The following is a 21,446-nucleotide window of genomic DNA, read 5'->3' as shown; positions in this document are numbered from 1 at the left end:
AATCTCCAGCAGCATTTCTATTTAGATGCCGTCCTTTGATAATGATGGCATAGTTCATGATGCTTTAAGTTTCTTCACTTTCGAAATATCGTGTCTCCACTGTTAAATCAATTAATAAATAAAAATGAGAAGCCATAAAACTGGCATTCTCCTTTGCACTACTTAAAAATCCAAATAGAAATGGAAGCAGAGAACCCATTCAAAATTTGTGATTTCAACATTTACATACCTGTTTCCTAAATGCTCTGACTTAGAATGAAAGTAGTATTTAAAATTTAACACAATGAAAACTGAGTATATATGATTATTAAAAAGTAGAGAAAAACCGAGTATCAACTACAAGATACTTACTTAATAAAGTATTTTAAAAATAAGCACTCTGTTGACATCAAGTAGTACCAAAGTAGTCTTTGTACTGAGTCCCAAAATTACTTAGATTTTACTTTTTTAAAAAAGTAGGATTAACTACAACTTGCACCCCTTCATAGTGATGTATGACATCTTTATTTTAAATTCAAGACCACTGAAGTATCACATATACATTTGTTTGAATTATCAAAATATCCATCTCCTATTTTGCCTTTAATTTTTCCATATTTTAAACATTACCTTTTAGAAGATTAGCATAAAATATTGCTAAATAGAATAAAATTTCACAAAATGTATAACTTCATGTCTATTTAAAAGTGCACAATAAAACAAAAAACCAATTAATAATAAACTTTCAATTACTTCTGGACAAATGCTATTAAAAATTAACTTTATTAAGTTTTTACTAAGTACCACATATTTGAAATTCAGTTATTGATAACATTATCCAAAAAGGATGAAACATTTACCTATCTATAATTAAAAAATAATAACTCTTCTCCAGATATGAAAGGAATGAATTTCCACATACTTTCTTTGTCATTCATGAATTTCACAACTGCAATGTGAAATTTCAGCCAAGATGGAAAAAATTATTACATTCCAAATTTTTTAATGTACATGGTAATATCTAATCCACTACTAAAGGAGGAAACTGGAAAAAGGCTGATTCTTTAAAGGGTCATTAACAAAAAACAATTTTTACAATAATAGAAAAAAAAACATGTGTAACTTAAATCTTTATCACAACATAAAAAGTACATGAACCCTAAAAGCAAAAGTGGCCTAATTAATTTTACATCTTATTTCTCCTTCTCCACCTCCTGTAGCTGAAGATGTAGGGCCCTGAGACTATTATTGCTTTTAGATCACTTTGTTATTGACTATTCTCTGTATGATCATTTATTTTAAAGGACTGATGTCACATTTGGTGTTATATCTGATGACATATTATGGACATTTTCTTCCAGAAATGGCTCTAAAGGCTGAGTGCAAGAGGTTAAGCTGCCTGACTGAGGCAAACCTAAGATCACAGACTTTTCATCTGAATTCTAAATATACTTATTGAATTGGATTTAATATTTATTTTGTAATCTACAACTATCATTTAATAATAATTTCCTGTATGTTAAGCTGGTACCCTGAATAAGGAAAACTAAAACTGCTTCTTACATTTTAAAAGAAAATCAATTTATGCTTTGAAAAATAAAAATAATTTGAGAATAATGCGTAGAATGGCACTCCCTCCCGTAATCAGTTGATCTTAACTGGCTTTCTAAAAGTATAAAATAGTAAGTGAAACTCTATGATGAAAGAAAGTATATTATCAAGTACAAAAGACTTTTTCAGTTTTTCCAATTTGCTCATCAGACTTCAGCCTAAATTGAATCACGGTGATTTGCATTATGTCAAAAAAAAGAAAAAATGTTTTGTTAAGCATGATAATAAGATGATGCAGAACAGGAGCATGAAAATAATGTCTATTCTCTTTTTTTCAGGAGCCATATATCACAGCCACCCACAAATCAAGGCTCAGAAAGTATCTATGCACTTGGACATTTATTACCATCTCTCCTGCTTCATAATCTCAGGCTAAAACACCATGGTCAAGGGAAAACCATATACATCCAAGAGTACCTAGAAACCTATTTGATTTGTAAATGCTGTCTTTCTGCTATTCATTGACTTAAGGCAGGCATCCAGGATTCATTTACTAAAAGCCAACTATGTCACTTAAAAGATGTTTTATTCTGCTCTAAAACAAAGGATCTATTTTAAGTTTCACGTGTGTGACCATAATAAAATATTCTTGATATACTCATTTTAAAGGGCCCTACACTATCAAAATTGAATTTCTCTTTCCGAATTGTGGCAGTGGTCCATTTGCAGTACTTTGTAATAATGAAGTTATGCTCTTCATTACCAAGTACTGTACCTGCTGCTATTGGCAAGGAGTGGTTTTACACACTGACCGTGTTCCACGGCTGTTTTTAGTGTCGCTTCAGGATGTGTCGATCCTAGAGGGTTACGCACAAATCGTCGCCGGCGCCGCAAGTCATCTTCCCAGTAGTCAAGGCGCCAGAACTCACGAGGACGACTACAATGAAACAGAGAAGCCACATATGTTAGCAATTATCAAACAGCGTGGTAGCGCTGAATTTCTGCATAAAGCTCTCCTTGTTTGCTCTGCCTCCCCCCACCTCTTCCTCTTAATTCTCCCTCCACCTCACACTCCCCTTTCTGCAATCTTTAACTTAGGTATGTCCTTGAAAATAACAATATCACCTTCCAGTCTAAGGAACTCCTTTTCCTTTTTCTTGGAAGGTGAAATGAGCACTAAATACATCATTTTGAAATGAATTGCTGACAGTGTGATCAGTTTCCCCACACTCTAGTGGCATGTGCTCTGATTTCAGCCTCATTTCAGCCTCAGCAGGGCACCTTTCTCTGTGGCTGCATTTATAAACCAGAATAGGGAAAAGGCTATTATAAATATGGTATAGCATTACCTATATTAATCAAAGTCTGTCCCCCTTCATTTTTCTTCCTAATTTGTGCCTTTTTGCACAAGGTCAGTAAATCATACCATGAATTCTTGGTCTAGAAAGTGTTAACTTTAATGAACATCTCGGTTACATGGTTATGTATGTGATAATAAAATATTACTCTGTTTAGATGTGCAGGAATTTAATTAAAATAATCTCTTAAAATATTCATTACATTTAGCCCCTGAGGCTTAGAACAACATAAGAAAATGCATTTCTTTTCCATTTACTGTTTTTAAATAAACCATTCCTATAGGGTGAAATAGCAATCTATTCTCTAGCAAATCAGATTGGATTTCTGTTTTATGTAGTCTGTTTTCATATTTAATTAAAAACTACATGCTATATGATGTGCAATAATTGCTATATTGAAAGCATACTCTTAGAAATGTATTTTTAAAAAAGGGTTCAGTCAATTCAACTTCTACTGTATGTTCCCCAATTATGCAGATCTTTTATATTGCAATATATAACCGTCAGCTTTTCTCTCATGTTTACTAATCATGATCTAGTATGCTGGAGTATTTTATAAGGAAAATTTTAGCATGAAGTTTTTATTCTTTTTATTTTAGCATGAAAATTTTTTCAGTGTGAATAAGGAAAAAAACCCTCAAGCAATATATTTATTCACTAGATACAGAACTTGACAACTTCAAAGTTCCAGTGATAAAAAAAAATTCATAATCAAAACTTCTACAAGGAATGACTAACATAAAATAAAATTTGATATATTTCATGGGCTAATGATATTGTACCTGTCAGCTTTGACAAATTAGTTCTCTTGACCAATTGAAAGTACCCCAAATCCATGAAAAAGTTGCCCTTACTTTGATTATTTTAAAGATGATACCTTTAAAATGTCAAAGTAGCTTCACAAACAGGTACTTGGTCAATTAAAAAGATTTCAAATTAATAAATGCAGAGGCAACCAAGAGGACATCAATAGAATAATTAGAAATCCACTACTCTTTCTAGAGATACGGATAATGAGAATATCAGAGATTTCTTTTGTTCATTTTGGTCATACATAAAGATGAAGAGATATAATGTAATCAAAATGAAATGCAAAGATGTGTAAGAATTGTGGTTTGAAGAAAAAAATTCAAAGCTTTTTTATTCTTTTTTTTTACTTTTGTCATCTACATCTTGAAAAGAAATCCAGCATTGCATCTTATAAAAATGAATTAACTAAATAACATGCATACAAGCAAAAGACAACAGTTGTAACTCAATTAATAAAATAAAATTCTTTCTAGGGGAGGGGAAAAGGCAGCACCCAGATGACTCCTTGTACGGCTTTGATAGTCATGGAGCTTGGATAGGCACTTCATCATTCTGCCTACCTACATTTATCTGTTAAAATTATTATCAAATATCAGCCAGGATGCAGTCGTGAATCACAGGCAGCTCCTCGTCTTCAGGGGAATGATACAATGAGGGTCTATTCATCAGAGAGGCAATCGGCACAAGTAATTAGTTCCCTAGACTGAGATCTCCTACAAAGCCTATTTCAGTCAGCACCACAAACATATGACGATGTAAAGCTAATGAAAGCTGCTAAAATTTGTTAACCTTTCCTGCCATCAATCCTTCTAATATTCTATGCTTCAGTATTATGCAAAGGTAGTAAATTATTAATTTGTCATTCATCCATCCTTCTGAATTTTGAATCAAATTAAACGATGTCAATCTTCTTGATAACAATTAAAATTATAAGATATATTAAGCTATTACAAAATTTATTACTAAATTGGGTAACAATAGACTCAAATACAATGGACAAGAGTGAAGTCAAATCCAATGACTAGTAAAGCACATGTGCAGTAATTTGTGTCGTACAGGAGAAAAATGGGAGGAATCATAATATCATTCACAAATTATCAAGCTACTGAAAGGCAATACCTGTAAAAATAATAATTCCCAAAAAGAGTAAATAGAATAGTATATATTTTTGTGTCCTTTAACACAAAAAGAGACAAAAAAAGCACTTGATTGAAACAAAATATAAGAAACTAAGAATATGATTACATAGAAAAACTTTTAAGGTAAGTCTCACCCATACTATATACTTCTGCTTTGGAATGTGTTCTACTAAAATTAAAATACTTAGGTATACGCTAAATATAACTGAGAACTTTATACCTCAGCAAGATACTTTTTACAATACCAATAGCCATGTGCCAGAGCATATTCTTCCGAAGAAGTCTTCCTATTGTTATAATAAATTAATTTGAATGAAAACAAAGCAAGAGGCACTTAAAATTGCAGATCACTGACATATATTGTACTACAAAATTTACCTAAATGACCAACCATTTTGGGGGCCGCTATATAAAACTGTGCTTCTGATACCTAGAACACAAACCCTAAAGGAATTTGACCATAACTGAATACTATATGTTCATTTGAAAAATCAGAATTTATTATACAATTCTAAGCCTTACCCACTTTTTCATGTGCATAATTACTAGCAAGGTTAAAGTCATTTACATAGTTACAAACCTGGATAGAAGGCAGGGCCGAGGGGTTGGATGCAGTGTTTTCTCCCCTAACCATGTATAGTCTAACAATATGCACTGTTAGAAAGCTCTCAAAAATGAGGCAGATTGGACATTTCACAATATTATTTGAAGAAGAAATTATGAGGTTTTCATCATCAACTTAAAGATGTGATCATTCACTTTTATTTTTGAAATATTCTCACCCCTAGTGATGCTCGAGGGACCACATGTGATGCGAGGGATGGAACGTGGGTCAGCTACACTTGAGCAAGCAACTGGCCTTATATTTGATTAAGGTAAGCTCTCTGGACCCCCAGTCCTAATTTTTTTCTAATAATTATGATACTCTGACATGACACAGCTTCGAACAGGACTTTTTTTTAAGATAACACCCAGTTTTGTGGGACCAAAACTGGGACTCAGGGACTGCCTCCGGTAGTGCTTGGACAACACACAGTACTGGAGATCAAACTCAACCTAATGCATGCAGAGCCTGAATGATCTCCCCAGCACAAGATACAGGATTGTTAATGTACTCTATACTCATGTTATGAAAACATAAAGTTTCCTCTTAGTGTGATGGAGCACAGCATTATTAAATGTCTGTTACACCATACAACTCCAGGACGCATTATTCACATCAAAATTTACATTAAATGGGCCAGAACAATAGGACAGCCTGTGGGAGACTTGCCTTGCATGTGGTCAATCTGGGCTTGATCCCCTAGACCACATATGTTCCCCCTAAACCTGCCAGGAATGATGTTTCAGCACAGAGCTAAGAGTAAGCTCTGAGAGGTTACTTTTGGCCAGGTGTGGCCCAAAAACAAAACTAGCAAAAAATTACATATACATAAATCACCACTTCTATACTTAAGCAATGTTGGTTTTGCATTGATTCTGATTCTCTCTCCTCTCCCTTTCTCTCTCTCTGTGTATATATATATGTATGTATATATACATATACATACATATATATATATCCCCACAGGCACCCCCCCAAATGTTTGTTCATTCTCTGTATTTCTTCCTTCTCTATACAAATGCTCAGTTTCCTTTCTCTCTCTCCCAGAGTTTAACCTTGCGACTAGAGAACAGAACAAGGACTTTCAGATACTATCGACAGTAGTTGCATGGTATTTTAATGCTATAGGAAGATGCGTTCAGACCAGAATAATAAACAATAGACATAATTAAATACAATGATATAATCATAAAAGATATATAATAACATTCACTTCACTGAAGTTATTAAATTCATATAGCTTTATAAAGGTAGATTGTTTTTTTCAATATTCTACTAAAGAATATAATTATAAAAATCACATATGTCTTCTGGTTAAATGTACTAGTACCAATTACTAAATTACTCAGATGGGTATCTGTCACCTTACTAGTTATAGTGACTTTTTCCATGAAGCTTGGATCTACATCAATAAAACAATGCTAGTTTAAAACGAAAAACTGTCACAATGCAATTATATTAGAAAAATCTTCCATTTCCATCTTACCCACTTTCTTGTGACAATACCAGATAAATCTTGATGACCTTAACAGAAGTCAGTAATAAATTCTTCTGGCTAGAGAAGAAAAGTCTAAACCCTAGAAAATTTTATTACTTCATATTTTGTTATTAAATTTTTATGTCACCTATTTTTCTAACTCTTATATCTGGCTAGCTTTTATTTCCAGGTTTTTGATTAAAAATTCAGGCCACACATTAGCTACAACTTAAATAAATGGTAACCTCTAAAAATAAGTAAACATTTTAACTGCACTGTCAGCAAGCTAGAAGATAAAAATGCTTAAGTTCTAGAAGGGTTCCGCTTTCTGCATAAATCTTAGTGAAATAATGTTTAGGTACTATAGGGTATCACACAATATAAAAGAATGTCTTATCTCACAAACTGAAATCTACCATGCCTTCATGCAGATGGATAGGAAGAATATTAAGTGAAACCTCTGTTTACCAAGTACCAACGATAAATCAAATGCAGGTGAGGTACGCTCTGTGCCATCCTAATGAAAAGAAGGAAAAAAAAAACAACCCACCTTCAACAGTAAGAATACTAACAAAGGAGACTGCTTCAGAAGAAGATTGCTTGCATTTTAGGGGTCTAACGTTAGGATTTTAGATTACTTTGAGTCATTAGAACACTGTATGTATTCCTCATGTAAAATGGTTTTTTATTGTTATGAACTTATGAGTGACACTATTCATAATTTACTTTTTAATACAGAGAAACACCACTATTCAATTTGTTTTTACCTTGGATATTTTTCAAAAATTTTGATTTTACATAAAATTCTACTACTTAAAGAATGATTATAAGCTTTTTTTAGATGCTATATTGAATATTTGCCAATTAGCACTTTAGCAGAAAGCAAACATTAGAAAAAAAATTCCAGTAAAATTTTCACTTATACTACTAGTTAAAATTCTAAGAAAAGACAATTGAAAAAAATATTAAGATAGATAATACTGGAAGTCTCACCCAGTCAACACACAATTTAGACAAATCGACATAGTTTCAAAAAATTCCACATTAAAAAAGAAATTTACCAGTTTGCTGAATGCTAACTCCACACCAAATATTGGTAGATACAAGTGAATTTTGCTAGACTCATCCTAGAGTTTTTACATACCATGAGAGAAAACTTAACGCACTGAGATTCTGTGCTGGACATTAGACATATATCTATATACACTTACCAGACCTCACAGCCTATGATGATTAAAAGCCCTTAACTCTTTATACTGTGAATACTTATTGAGGAGCACGGATTTACAGCACTGTGTATTTCAGAAGTACGGTTTCATACTTCTTCAAATGCACGCTACTATTCTGTTCACCACCCAATACCAGTTTCTTCTACCACAGCCCATGAGATCCCTTTTAACCCCAAGCCTCTTCTCCGCTAAATAATGTCAGTTTTGTTTTGTGAAAACCCAACAATTTAACTCCATTTAATTAATTTTGTCAGTGTCTATTCTTTATATGGGAATCATATATATATATTCTTTATATGTTTTCTTCCTTTATATCTAAAGTGAGTGAAACAAACTGACACTTGTCTTTGGCTCATTTTGCATAGTACTATACCCTTCAGCTCCATCTACGTTGTCACAGAAAACAGATTTCATGTTTTCTTTTCTTTTTTTCTTTCTTTGTTTTTGTTTTTTGTATTTTTGTTTTGGTTAAGGGTAAGGTCCCTCAATGCTCACTTACTCCCGACTCTGTGCTCAGGTATCAATCCCGGCGGGGCTTGGAAGACCATAAGGAATGCCTAGGATTGAACTTGGGTTGGTCACATGCAAGGCAAGTACCCTACACACTGTGCTATCACTCCAGTTTTGATTTCATGTTTTCTTGTGGAGAGCCTCCACAGGACCATGCTTTGTAGCGTTCTTTGTAATCAACACCTGTGTGCTTCAAAAACAACTCCTAATAAGGAAACAGGATGTCTTGCCACGCCCATAAGCTGTAACTAACCTATCAGCTGCAGACACTTGGGCGTAAGGAGGCAGCGAGGGGTAAAAAGGAGGGAAGCTGCCTAGCTAGATGGGGTTCCTCCTCGTTCGTCCCTTGTTCCTCTTTCCCAAGAAGGTCTCTTAATAAATCGCTACCAGAAGAATCTCCGGGTTGCGTGTTTTCTTACATTTTCTTATGCTGAAGAGTATTCCATTTTATGTGTATGCCATAATTTCTCCTTTATTATTTATCAAAGTTTAGAATACAACAAAACCAGCAGTGTAGCTATATATGTATCATACAAACCGAAGTGCCTCTTTCTCATAACTACCAGTTTTCTGGAAGTTTAGGAGTCACTTTAGCTGTGTTTTTTTTTTGCAAGTTTAATATGCTTAAATTAGCCATATGCCACATAAAAACAATTCTGCAATTTTCTTTTACTTCCTTATTTCACTTAGCAGAATTACGTCAAGACGAATCCATTATATTCCACAAGACAGAATTTCATCTTTTTTTCTTGACAGAGTAGTAGTCCACTGAGTTTATGGACCATAAAACAAACAAACAAACAAACAAACCAAAAAACTTCTTTATCCAATCACTTGTAAATGTACATTTAGGCGGACTCCATGTTTCGGTTTACTGTGAATAATGCTGCTTTGAATATAAGATGCAAATATACTTTCAAATGATGCTTTTATTTCCTTCAGGAAAAAGCCAAGAAATGGTATTCCACTACTGGAAACTACAGAATTTCCATTTCTTGGTTCTTTTTCTAAGGTTTCTCCATACATTTTCCATAAAGACTGAAAGAAGTTACGTCCATACCAAGAGTATACCGAAATTCCTTTTTCACCAGCTCACCAACACTTTTTTCTCATCCAATCTCCTAAGTGTGGAGCAGTATCTTACTGAAGTTCCCCAAATCTGATAGTGAACTTTCTTCCCCCACGTGCTTGAAAGACACATGCATGTCTTCCATGAGAAGTACCTATGCAGGTCCTTTGCTCTTTTGGTTGGTTTGCTTACTTGCTGTAGTGAAGTCATATAACTTTATATATCTAACTATCATGTCAGATGGATAATGTGCAAATACCATTTACCAACTGCTAAGTTATATTTTTTAGGGGGTTGCGGGGGACAGTTTATTTGCCTTATAAAATGTTCTGAATTTTATGTAGTTTTTTTCCCCCTGCTTTTGTTTCCCCTTTCCGTTGGGGTATCCAAATATATCACTGACACTGAAGTCTTTGAATACATTGCCTGTGTTTTCTTTTTTGTGTCTTACGGTTTTCAATATAATATCTAAGTTTTCAAGTTCTTTAAAAATTTCAAACCAATTTCTGTGTCTGGTGCTGAAATAGTAATCTAGTTTTATGTACTCATTTTGCATATGACTGTTCCACTTCCATAACACCACAGGATAGTTTGGGTTCCATTTTCTTTAGTCAGATTCCTGATATGCGTGCATCTTTTCACTCTGATATAGTACCATTTTAATAGCTTTGGGCTGGGGGCGTAGAAGGGAGGTTAGATAGCTTACTTGTTTCTGGCCAGACCCAGCAGAGCTCTGGGGCTCCTACTGTCTTGGTACTCGGGGAATCCTAAGCCAGGGATTGAACCTGGGCTCACTGCAGTGAGGCATGAGTTCAGCCCCTCGTCTATCACTGCCTCACTAACTACTGCACCTTTGTAACATAGTCTAAAGCCCAGGAGCGTAATGCTTCCTCTTGTATTCTTGTCTTTCAGAATTCATGTTTTTCTTCCTTTTCTTTTAGGTAGTGTCCGGCTCCATATAAATTTTAGAATGATTTGTTCAATTTTCTTAAAAAATTCTCAAAGTTTTTTTGCTAGGGGCCTGGAGTTTGCTTTAAGCAAGTTGGCTATCTTAATAGTGTCTATTCTTCAAAAGAAAAAATAGAGTATCTATTTTTTCCCTGGTTTGTATCTTCTGCTCATATTCCTTCTTTTTTTAAGCCAAAGTTTCACCGTTTTAGTGTATAAATCTTCTTTTGGGAGATTTCCCATTATTTTATCATTTCTGACACAACTGTAATTGAATTGTTTTCTTTTTTTAACAAATTTTAAAAATGTTATTTGTTATAAGTTAGGCAGGATTCATAGTGTTCAAGTTTATGGCATCAATATATAATATTACTAGAATTCCCTCTTTCCCCGCCCCAAAGGCCCAGGACCTCCCACAACAGTCCCTTTGGTCTTGCCTCCTTTCTGGTTCCCAACCTCCCACCATTTGGTATTTACTTTAGGATCTCAAGGTCAAGTGCCTGGCACTGTCTGCTCTATTCCACAGGTGAGTGAGATCATCTGCATTTGTCTTTCTCCCTCTAACTTACTTCCATAGCATGATCCCTCCCAGTTCAATGGGATTATTTTCTTCATTTCTTTTTCCTCCAAACTCATTATGTTTAGAAATGCAACAGATTTATGTGCAACTTATTTTGTATCCTGCCACTTTGATGAACAAGCATCTAGTAGATATTTCTGTGGGGCTTTTAGAATTTTCAATGTATGTATCATTACTTTCACGTTTGCAAATTTGGATTTATTTTTTACTTTTGGGGGACCATACCCAGCTGTGTTCAGGGATCAATCCTGATGGGGCTTGAGGGACCATATGGAAGTGACAGGGATTGAACCTGGGTTATCTACATGCAAAGCAAGCACCCTACCCACTATACTATTTCTCCACTGAATAATAATCTTGTTCTCACCATTGACTGGTTCAAATATCTACCTTCAAGTCAATCAATTTCATGCCACAAATACCATTTAAGCCAATAAATTGCCAGCCTCACATTTTGTCTGTCATGTCAGTCATGTTGCATCAATTTGAAAACTAAAACTTTTATTTAATTATGGGAAAGCAGTTCTCTGAATGAACAGAAACAATGGAATATTAGATAGAATTGCTGAAAGTTACAGTATAATCATAAGGAAATCAAAGTAAGAAAAAAAACTGACAAAGCCGGGGCCATAAAACTAAAACCACACAGAAACTGATCTGAAGAACTGCTCCCATGCATTTGTACTCCTGCACTCCATATTATGCAAGATAATGTACTTCACAATTTAATGACAACAATTTCACTTGAGCTTGAGCCACATTCTCTATTACTCGATTTTTAACGAATCTAAAAGATTAATAAGTTAATTAAAATATTAATTAATAAAAGTAATCTGAAAGACTACTAAGGATGCCTTTAGCAATCTGATCGCACTTGTGAAAGCCAAACTAGAGAGCAGCAAACTCAAGCTTTGATGGGGATAGTAACAATAGAGTTGCTTAATTTTTTTTTTTTTTTACAATGTAAGGAATTAGGGAGATAAAGGTAAAGAATAGACTTAAGCAGGGGGTGGTAACTTGGCTCAAATGGTAAAGCACAGGCTCTACCATGCTCTACCAACTGAATCTAAGATTCAATTAGATTCCATTCTTAATATCACGTGTTCATGCCTGACCTCAGCAGCTTTGGAGAAGCCCTGGTGAACCCTAACAGTAAAGGTAAAGGCCCTTTCCTTAAGCACGGTGACTCTGGGATCAGCTCTGGATACTTACCCCAGACAAAACGAAAGCCCAGACTCCAAGCATATTTGCAGAAGAAAATGATCAAGTCCAAAGAACAGGAGGGGTCTGGGGAGGCAGAGACAGTGTAACAGGGAGGGCTCTGGCCGTGGGCTCAAGCTGACCACAGGATCAAGTCCCCAAAGCTCATATGATCCACGAAGCCCCATCAGGGTTAATCCTTAAGCACAGAGAGAGAAGTAGGATCTGAGCACCACCAGGTATGACCCCAAAGTCAAACAAAAGAAGGAAATAAAGATGTTATAGGAGAAGAACCCATAAGCAGTATTTTTGAAAGGCAGAGAGATAGGGTCTTGTAAAAAATGTATAATTACTTTGGGAGAAAACAAAAATACCCACTACTCTGTCAGGAAACAAAAGTCAATAAATAAGGATTGAAGAGAAATAAAATAAAGGTTTAATTTTTTCTGATGATTTTTCTCTACTCAATATTAGGCTTTTGATTAAAAATAGCACAAAGGGGGCCGGAGCGATAGCACAGTGGGTAGGGCGTTTGCCTTGCACGCGGCCGACCTGGGTTCGATCCCCGGAATCCCATATGGTCCCCCAAGCACCGCCAGGAGTAATTCCTGAGTGCAAAGCCAGGAATAACCCCTGAGCATCGCTGGGTGTGACCCAAAAAAGCAAAAAAAAAAAAAAAAAAAGCACAAAGGAGTAAAATGTAAAGGAGTTGCCTTGGGAAATATGAAAAAAAAAAAAGTCTACCAAGGTAAAGTCTCAGGCTAACCATGTGGTTATGGAGATCTAGCTGAAAATGGCAATCATTCTCCTACAGCAGAACTTCCTAAACATTTTTCCACTTGATACTCTTTTTCACCCAAGAAACTTTTATACAACCCCAAATGTATGCATGTATGTAAAAAAAAGAGTGTAAATCATTTTCTGATAACAAGTTGTAAATTTAATGATTGCCCATAACATACCAGGTACCCAGTTTCATACGTGATCTCACTGAATTCTCAAAACAACTCTAAAATTTAGAAATTAAGTTCAGATTTAACAGGCAGAGAACTAAGGTTTACCATTCAAGTTAGCCATTAAAAATAAAATTAGACCTCTTATCAGTGACTTTTCACCACCCCCCAAATTTTGGCAATAGCATTTTGATAAATCCTTTTGCTTGGATGTTTTATGTTAGGCTCATTAATTTAACATGGCACTTTGTTATATTACTATGAGTTTAAGTGATATATAAAACTGAAGGAGGTGGGCAGATAGCATTCACTTCGCAGAACTTTCTTAGAAAGTTCTAGAGACGTTGCCCTGTCACCAGTTGCAATGGCACAAAGGCCATGCCCACTTTAGAGATGCAGAAATGGAGGCACTGCCTAGAGAAGAGAGGATCCTCAGGAGAGGAGAAGATACCAGAGGGAAAAAAAAAAAACTTGATAAGAAAATGAGAGTAGAACACCAAAATGTTAAAGCTTGTCCCTAAAGCAATGCCCTAACAAGAGAGTCTCTGCAGAGAAAGCCCCAAGTGGGGACAATTTGGGAAAAGCTAGAAAAGGCCAGGCTGTGTGCAAGCTTTCTGAGAGTGGCATGCCAAGCTGAGATGTGTAATAGTTTACTTCTACTTAATGGCATGCACTGTGCTCTCTCTTCTTGGGACAACCCTGTTTTCATCTCTCAGTCTCTCAATCTATCGCTCCTCCGACCTCCCTCACGCCCCATTTCTTACATGATATCATATGGAACCACCCATATCTGGTGCAACAAATGACAAATTTAAAAGAAGTCAATTTTTTATAAGCTATACAAATAATTAGAATACATTCCAACAATAAACATTTCAAAATAAATTTTTTTTTCAGTAGTCACATACCCAAAATGGAAAGACTGGTACCAGGGGTGGAGGAAATATTAAGTATTGTGGCCTAAAAGTCAGCACTTTTTAGTGAAAACCTGGAAGCTATTAATATTTACTGCTTCTAGTACCTTCCATCACTATTTCAAATGTAGAAGAACCAAGTAATTTATAAGCATGTAGTATGAAGCAATCTCATAGCCAAGGACCACTGCTGTGGCATGTAGGAGTTCAAACTCAGGGCTGTATCACATTTCACTGTTGTTATATTAAGTTATAAGGACAGAAGTAAAAAACAAATAGCAACCTCCATAGAAGGATATTTTTATCTTTAAATATTTAAATGCAGCAGTAACCAAACTAATATAATCAAACCTTTCTAACATTAATCCGAAATTCAGGAAAACACAGGTAAAAGCAAACAATAGTATAAAAATTAATTTTTCTTACTGATTATTCATATACACATACATACATGCTTTATAAATGAGATAAATTAGTAAAAAGTATGTGCTCCTTATCCACAGGGGAGAATGGACCTATTATATTACACTTCTAGCTTTTTAAGACAGTTGGAAACTAGTTCTTTCAATATTACTGTCACTCCTATTAACTCATAGTACTTTCCATTTTGAAATAGCTATTCACATTCTGAAGTGATTTACATTCTTCCTTCTCTACTACATTTCATTTTTGTGACTCTCAAGGACCAGTTCTGCTTTGATTTAAATATCAAAAAATGAATTTTCTCAGTATTCACTGTTATTTGGTCAAGTATAGTGGTACCACGTCAGGAAAAGACAGCTCCTAATCTCAAAATACTTTCATCTAATAAATGGGATAAAACACCATTGTGAAAATCATACCATTAGAAGGTAAAAAATATAAAACTTTGGATATTAAAAAATTGGTGTGGGGGGTGCTGGAGTGATAGCACAGCGGGTAGGCATTTGCCTTGCACAAAGCCGACCGAGGTTCAATTTCAAACTTCCCATATGGTACCCCGAGCACCTCAGGGGTAATTCCTGAGTGCATGAACCAGGAGTAACCCCTGTGCATCGCCGGGTATGACCCAAAAAGCAAAAAAAAAAGTGGGTTAGAAAGTGATTACATATTTCAAGGATTAAGAAACAGTATATAGGGAAGAGGTACAGTGGGTAAGGCACTTGGTTCAATCCCTAGCATCGCATATGGTTTTCTGAGGACCATCAGAAGTAATTCCTGAACGAAGAGCCAAGAATAACCCCGAGCATCACTGGGTGTGGCCCAAGCTCCTCTCTCACCCCCAAGAAATGGTTTATTTAAGGAGTTAAAGATTTTTGAGGAATGTCCTTAAGAACTGGTTATGGTTCAATTGATACACAAGGAAGAAGAATGCACTGCAAGCTTTTCGGATGACATAAGCAAAACTGAGTTTGAGGCCTCAGAGAGCACTGGGGTTAATGTTGTCTTACATACAACTGATGCAGGTTGCCTGTCCCCCAGCACAATGGTCCATCAACAGGAGAGACTGGAGAGCACAGACCTGAGAGTGAAGGGTATCACTGAGAGAAGTCCACAAATTCTGCCCTTCTTGCCAACAGACACAGTATTTGTCTCTGAAGAGTAGGATCAGTCTTTTTCAGTTGACCCTCGTAGGAAAATGTTTAAAGAAAACATGAAGGTTGGCAAAAATCAAAAGAGACCAGAGAAGGAAAATGAATGAGTACAATCTTCACACATTCACTCACTTGTTTAATCAATAAACTCTTAATAAGCTAAAACAGAAAATGAAGACTTGTACCAGATGAGAATGTTTAAGGGTCATTTGATAATTTTTTAAATAAGATTCATTATCCTCAAGGACCACAAAACCAAATGAGAAAAGCAGATAAATAGACAATTATCATTTATGCAAAACATCCATCTGGGGCGCAGTGGAGGGATACTTGAAGAAAAAACTTCTTGGAAGACAGTAACAAACAAATTGAGTCAAAGAGTTAACAGATGTTAACCAGAAAATAAGAAAAAGAAAAGCATTCTTTCTAAGGGAATAGCATGAGCAAAGCCAAATAAGTAAGAAACAATTGGTATCCACTAAAGCTAAGTGTTTCCAGAATTCTGGGAGAGTATAAAGCAAGAAAAGATACAACGAGAGGCTCCAGAAACATACATGGCAGGTCGTAGAAAATCATCTGAGTCTGACTTGTTACTACCTGTGAGTTTTTTTAGTTGACCATGTAATAGCTTTTTGTACCAGGCATCAGAGAGAGCCCTGCTATATTCCCACCCCTAAATCAGACTTGGGGTAAGCTCTGAACTCTCCAGCAGTTGGGAGAGAACCTGGCTACATTTACTGAGAGAGGCTACATTTACTGAGAGAAGTGGGAACTGATGGAGAAATTGGTGTTGGAAAATTGGTTTGCCTAAAAGGCACTTACGTGTAACTTTGTAAATCAGTGCCTTAATGAAAGAATTTTATAAGTAACACAAAAATAGCTCTGACATATGAGAGACAATAAATGAGTAAGGAATAAAAAAAAATGAAAGGAAACAAGAGTTTCAAAGCACACAATACATAGTTAACTATTACAAATGGAAGAAGGGGAGATCAGTGTTCAGGACTAAAGTAGAGATGAGAGTCCTGAAGCCAGCGAATGGGCAAAGAATTTATGACTGTTTCAGCAGAGCCGACAGCATCTCAGTCTGGACTGATAAACACAACCTCCACTCAGTGCACTGGCTGTCCCATGAGCCACATGGGAAATGTGTTCTTTTCCAGGCACAATCTACGAATTATGGAAAAAACAATATAGTACAATAATGTAAAACTAGTCATATCTGACTCAGTTGACAACAAGCCCCAAAGATAAAACAGGAACAGAAAATATAATAGAAATATAAAATAGAAATATAAAAATAGAAACAAAAAAGGACAGAAAATACTATGAAATAGGTAGAGACTGGCTTTTTTTAAAATCTTAAGTAGGGATCCTATGGAAGGATTCTCTGAGAAGATAACATGGTAGCACAGACAGGAAACAAACATTAGACACATTAAGAGAATTTCAGGCAGGAAAAGTAGCAAACGAAAAGGACTGGGGTAAACACACTTGATATTACTATAAAACTACTTGTTTAGCATGTTAGATGAATGAAGAGTAATATATGTAGATCAGATGATTGAGCACATTAAAATATTCTAAGGTAGAATTAATAACCTAGACAAACTTTCAGATATACAAATAGCTAATTTTTGACAAAAGAACTAGGTGCATGAAACAGAAAGAAAATATTCTTTCATAACAGTATTGCAAACCACTGTGCCTAAAAAAGTAAGAGAGTGCACGCATATCTGCACACAAGATATATATCTATGTACATACAAATACACATATGTATGTACACACACACACACACACACACACACACACACAGAGAAGAGTGCCATAGAGGCAGCTGGGGGTGTGGTGGTGGAAGGAAACAGGGACATTGGTGGCAGGAAAAGTGTGCTGCTAAAATGATGGGTGTTGGAACACTGCATGACCGAAACTCAATCATGAACAACTTTGTCTATCTCATGGTGATTCAATTAAATTTTTTTTATTTTTTTTATTATTATTTTTTTGCTTTTTGGGTCACACCTGGCAATGCACAGGGGTTACTCCTGGCTCTGCACTCAGGAATCACCCCTGGTGGTGCTCAGGGGACCATATGGGATGCTGGGAATCGAACCCGGGTCGCCCGTGTGCAAGGCAAACACCCTACCCGCTGTGCTATTGCTCCAGCCCCTAAAAATTTTTAATTAAAAAAAATGCAAGCCTCAGCAAAGGTGGTGCTGGGAAGACCATATTTAATCATATGTCCCTGGCCCCTTCACTCACACATGCAAATCCCTACCTTATGCCAAATACAAAAGCTAATTCTAAATAAATTTTTAAAAAAAGACATTGGGATTAGACTAGACTCTTAAAAAATACCTGTAAGAAAATATAGGCAGATTGCTCAAGGATATAGACCTCAGAGGTGTTTTCAATAATTTGATCCCATTTGTGAAGATAACAAAAACAAAAATAAATAAAATGAAATTACATCAGATTAAAAAGGCTTTACATGGCAAAAGAAACCCAGGCTAAAATAAAGACACACATCAGATAAAGGGATAATATTCAAAATTGTACATAAAGCAGTTCACAAAGCTTGGTAACAAAAATACAAATAGCCCTATCAAAAATTAGAAGAGAAAAACAGAAACTTCCATGAAGAGGTCATTCAAATGGCCAAAAGGCACATAATAAAGAGGTTACTATCAATCATTACCAGGGAGATGAAAGTTAAAGTAATTATGAGCTATCAGGATGAACCATCTCACACCAGTGAGAATGGCAAACATCACAAAGACTGAAAACACCCAATGTTTGTGGGGATGTGGTAAAAAAGTAATCCTCATTCACTAATAGTAGAAATTTGTATGGGAAAGCCTATATGAAAAACACTACAGAAATTTCTCAAAAAGATATGAGTAGTTCTTCCACATGACTAACTGATATTACTGTTTGGCATCTAGCCCCCAAACACAAAAAGATATATGCATACCTAGGTTCACTGAAAGGCTGTGCATAATGGTCAGGATATAGAAATAAGTCGAATAAATTACCAATAGGTGGATAAAGAAATTGTAGTTTTGATACTGATTTGATATCCAAATACAGTATTATGCATCTATCAAAAAAAAAGATAAAATCTTGAAGTTCACGGGAAATTGGCTGGATCTGGAGGGTTATCATGTTAAGTGAAAAAAGTCAAAGTAGAACAAATATGAGATAATCACACATATCTGTAGTATATAAAGAAATAAAACAAAGGACTATATAGTATCCAAATTTGAGAAAAAAACACCTTGAACATACATAACCCAATTTACATATTTTACAGTTTGAGGAAATTCTTGTAGATGGATATATAGCACTAGAACATAGGTATACATAATTAGTTTAATAGTTTAAAGAGATAAAATGTAAAACTCACATGACTATACTATATTTAAGAGTTACAGTGGCTATGGTGCTTGACTTACATGCAGCTGACCCAGGTTCTATCCTCATCACTGCATATGGTACCCCAAGTATCACCATGAGTGATCCCTGAGCACAGAGCCAGGAGTAAGTCCTGAATACAGCCTGGTGTGGCTTGAAAACTAACCAAATCAAACAAGAACCCCACTGAATTCCATGTATTATTAGTACAGACTGAGAAGAAAAACTGAAAGAGGAAAAAAAAAGAATTCTACACATTTAAAAGAATGACAAACATCAGACATCTTAATGGCTATGTCAAAGCTTTCACTCTTACACATCACAGTTATACAACTATTTTGTTCTAATAGTTCTAAACCTTGTTTCTCTGGGAACAGGGTAGGGGTTGTAGCCTATAATAGTAGTGCTCACATGTATTCCTGGCTTTGTGCTCAGAGGTCACTCCTTGCAATGCCTGGGGAACTGTATGTGGTGCTGGGGATCATTCCAGTGTTAACTGCACGCAAGGTAAGTTCCTTACTCCCATAGTCTCTCTCTGGCTCTCTAAACCTTATTTCTTAATCACACTGGAATGTCCCCATATTAAGTACATAGCTAGAACATTCTGACATACCATCAACAATTAAAAACTAGTATATTCAAATGTTTACTAATTCACTGTACACAACTACTTCACTCATTGATTCAGTTCAATTCTGGGCTGGGACTATATCATCATAGGAGGGGTAAGAAGATTTTCTCATATTTATTACATCTGACTGTATAGACCACTTTCTATTCTCAAAATATCTTCGCACAGGAAAATTTCTTTTACATAGTAAATGAAGATAATGCAAACTAACAAAAATATAAATGAAAGAATTTTCCAAAGGATTCATGGGATTCTTACAACAATGTTTTCACTAAAAAAAAAAAAAAAAAAAAACCCCAAAAAACCCTAAAGTTGAGTTGTGGCATTTGCCTTTAAGCTCCCAATATTTGGGAAAGTGGCTAAGTTTTAAATAAGGGAAGTTAATTTATCTCAATAACAAAATGATTTTTCAGTTCTAAGGGCTGGAGCGGTAGCACAGTGGGTAGGGCATTTGCCTTGCACATGGCCTACGCCCCTCTTGGAGAGCCCGGCAAGCTACCAAGAGTATCTCACCCACACAGCAAAGCCTGGCAAGCTATCCATGACATACTCAATATGCCAAAAACAGTAACAACAAGTCTCACAATGGAGACGTTACTGTGCCCGCTTGAGCAAATCACTGAGCAATGGGATGACAGTGACAGAATCTCAAATATGCACTAAACTATGCAGATTAGGATTTTTTTTCCTATATCCCATTCAGCTTACTAGTTTTACATATGATATAAGAATGCATAGTCTGTTATAGCAATTTCCTTAGTGATGGAGTAGTAAGTACTTTCTATTTCAATCACATGCTAAATTTATTTAAAAAAAAAATGGCACATACCCCAAACAATGGTTTAATTCAAAATATAATAGCTACAAAAATGTCACTGAAATCAGTAAAATTACCATGTAAGAGATTACCACCAAAAAAGTCCATACATTTTCACTTCCAGGGAAAATAAATGCAAGTGTACCTTAAAAAACAAAAAAGTGTATATTACACTTAATAGAAAACATTACTTCTAAAGTAGATAAAGTTACTATCTAAGTTGAAATAGAAAGAAAATCACAGCAAGGTAGATGTTTAAATACCTTATGGTTTCATTTTACACTTCTTATATCTGGGTGAAGTCTTAAAAGTAATTCAAAAGGAAAATGAAAGTATTTTACTCAGAAGATAGAGTCCATATGTTCTTCAATCTGGAAACCCATTGGGAAAAAGACTTCAGTTTTTAAAAACTGAATTTTGACAATTGGAAGCTGATGTGGCTTTTCTTTTCTTTTTCCATGAAGATTTGATCATTCTCAGGGGGAAAGAAATAGATTTTTATAAAGTACAGCAAGCTCTAACACCTGTTTAACTCCAAATTACCTAGTAAAATTTACTGAATCGTCAGAATCTCACAACGAGGATTTGTAATAAACACTTCTCTCTAAGTGTTAGTTATTTTTATAAGCCTAACACAAGAAATTATACCTACATATTTAGGTCTGTTTATATTTCAATTTCTACAT

The 21,446-nt window shown here is 35.3% G+C and overlaps 1 protein-coding gene across 4 annotated transcripts in view; it reads right to left on the bottom strand.

Annotated features, from left to right (window-relative positions):
- LRBA (LPS responsive beige-like anchor protein) overlaps positions 1 to 21,446 on the bottom strand; it is a 560,234-nt gene that overhangs the window by 261,598 nt on the left and 277,190 nt on the right. For all 4 annotated transcript variants that reach the window (XM_055144432.1, XM_055144433.1, XM_055144431.1 and 1 more), the window contains one exon: positions 2,343 to 2,467. In XM_055144432.1, coding sequence (XP_055000407.1) covers positions 2,343 to 2,467 — 125 coding nt within the window. The remainder of the gene's footprint in view (positions 1 to 2,342; positions 2,468 to 21,446) is intronic.

The sequence above is a fragment of the Sorex araneus genome, chromosome 7, assembly GCF_027595985.1.
Source record: "Sorex araneus isolate mSorAra2 chromosome 7, mSorAra2.pri, whole genome shotgun sequence".
Lineage (NCBI taxonomy): Eukaryota > Metazoa > Chordata > Mammalia > Eulipotyphla > Soricidae > Sorex > Sorex araneus.
This window is presented reverse-complemented; position numbering and strand designations above follow the sequence as displayed.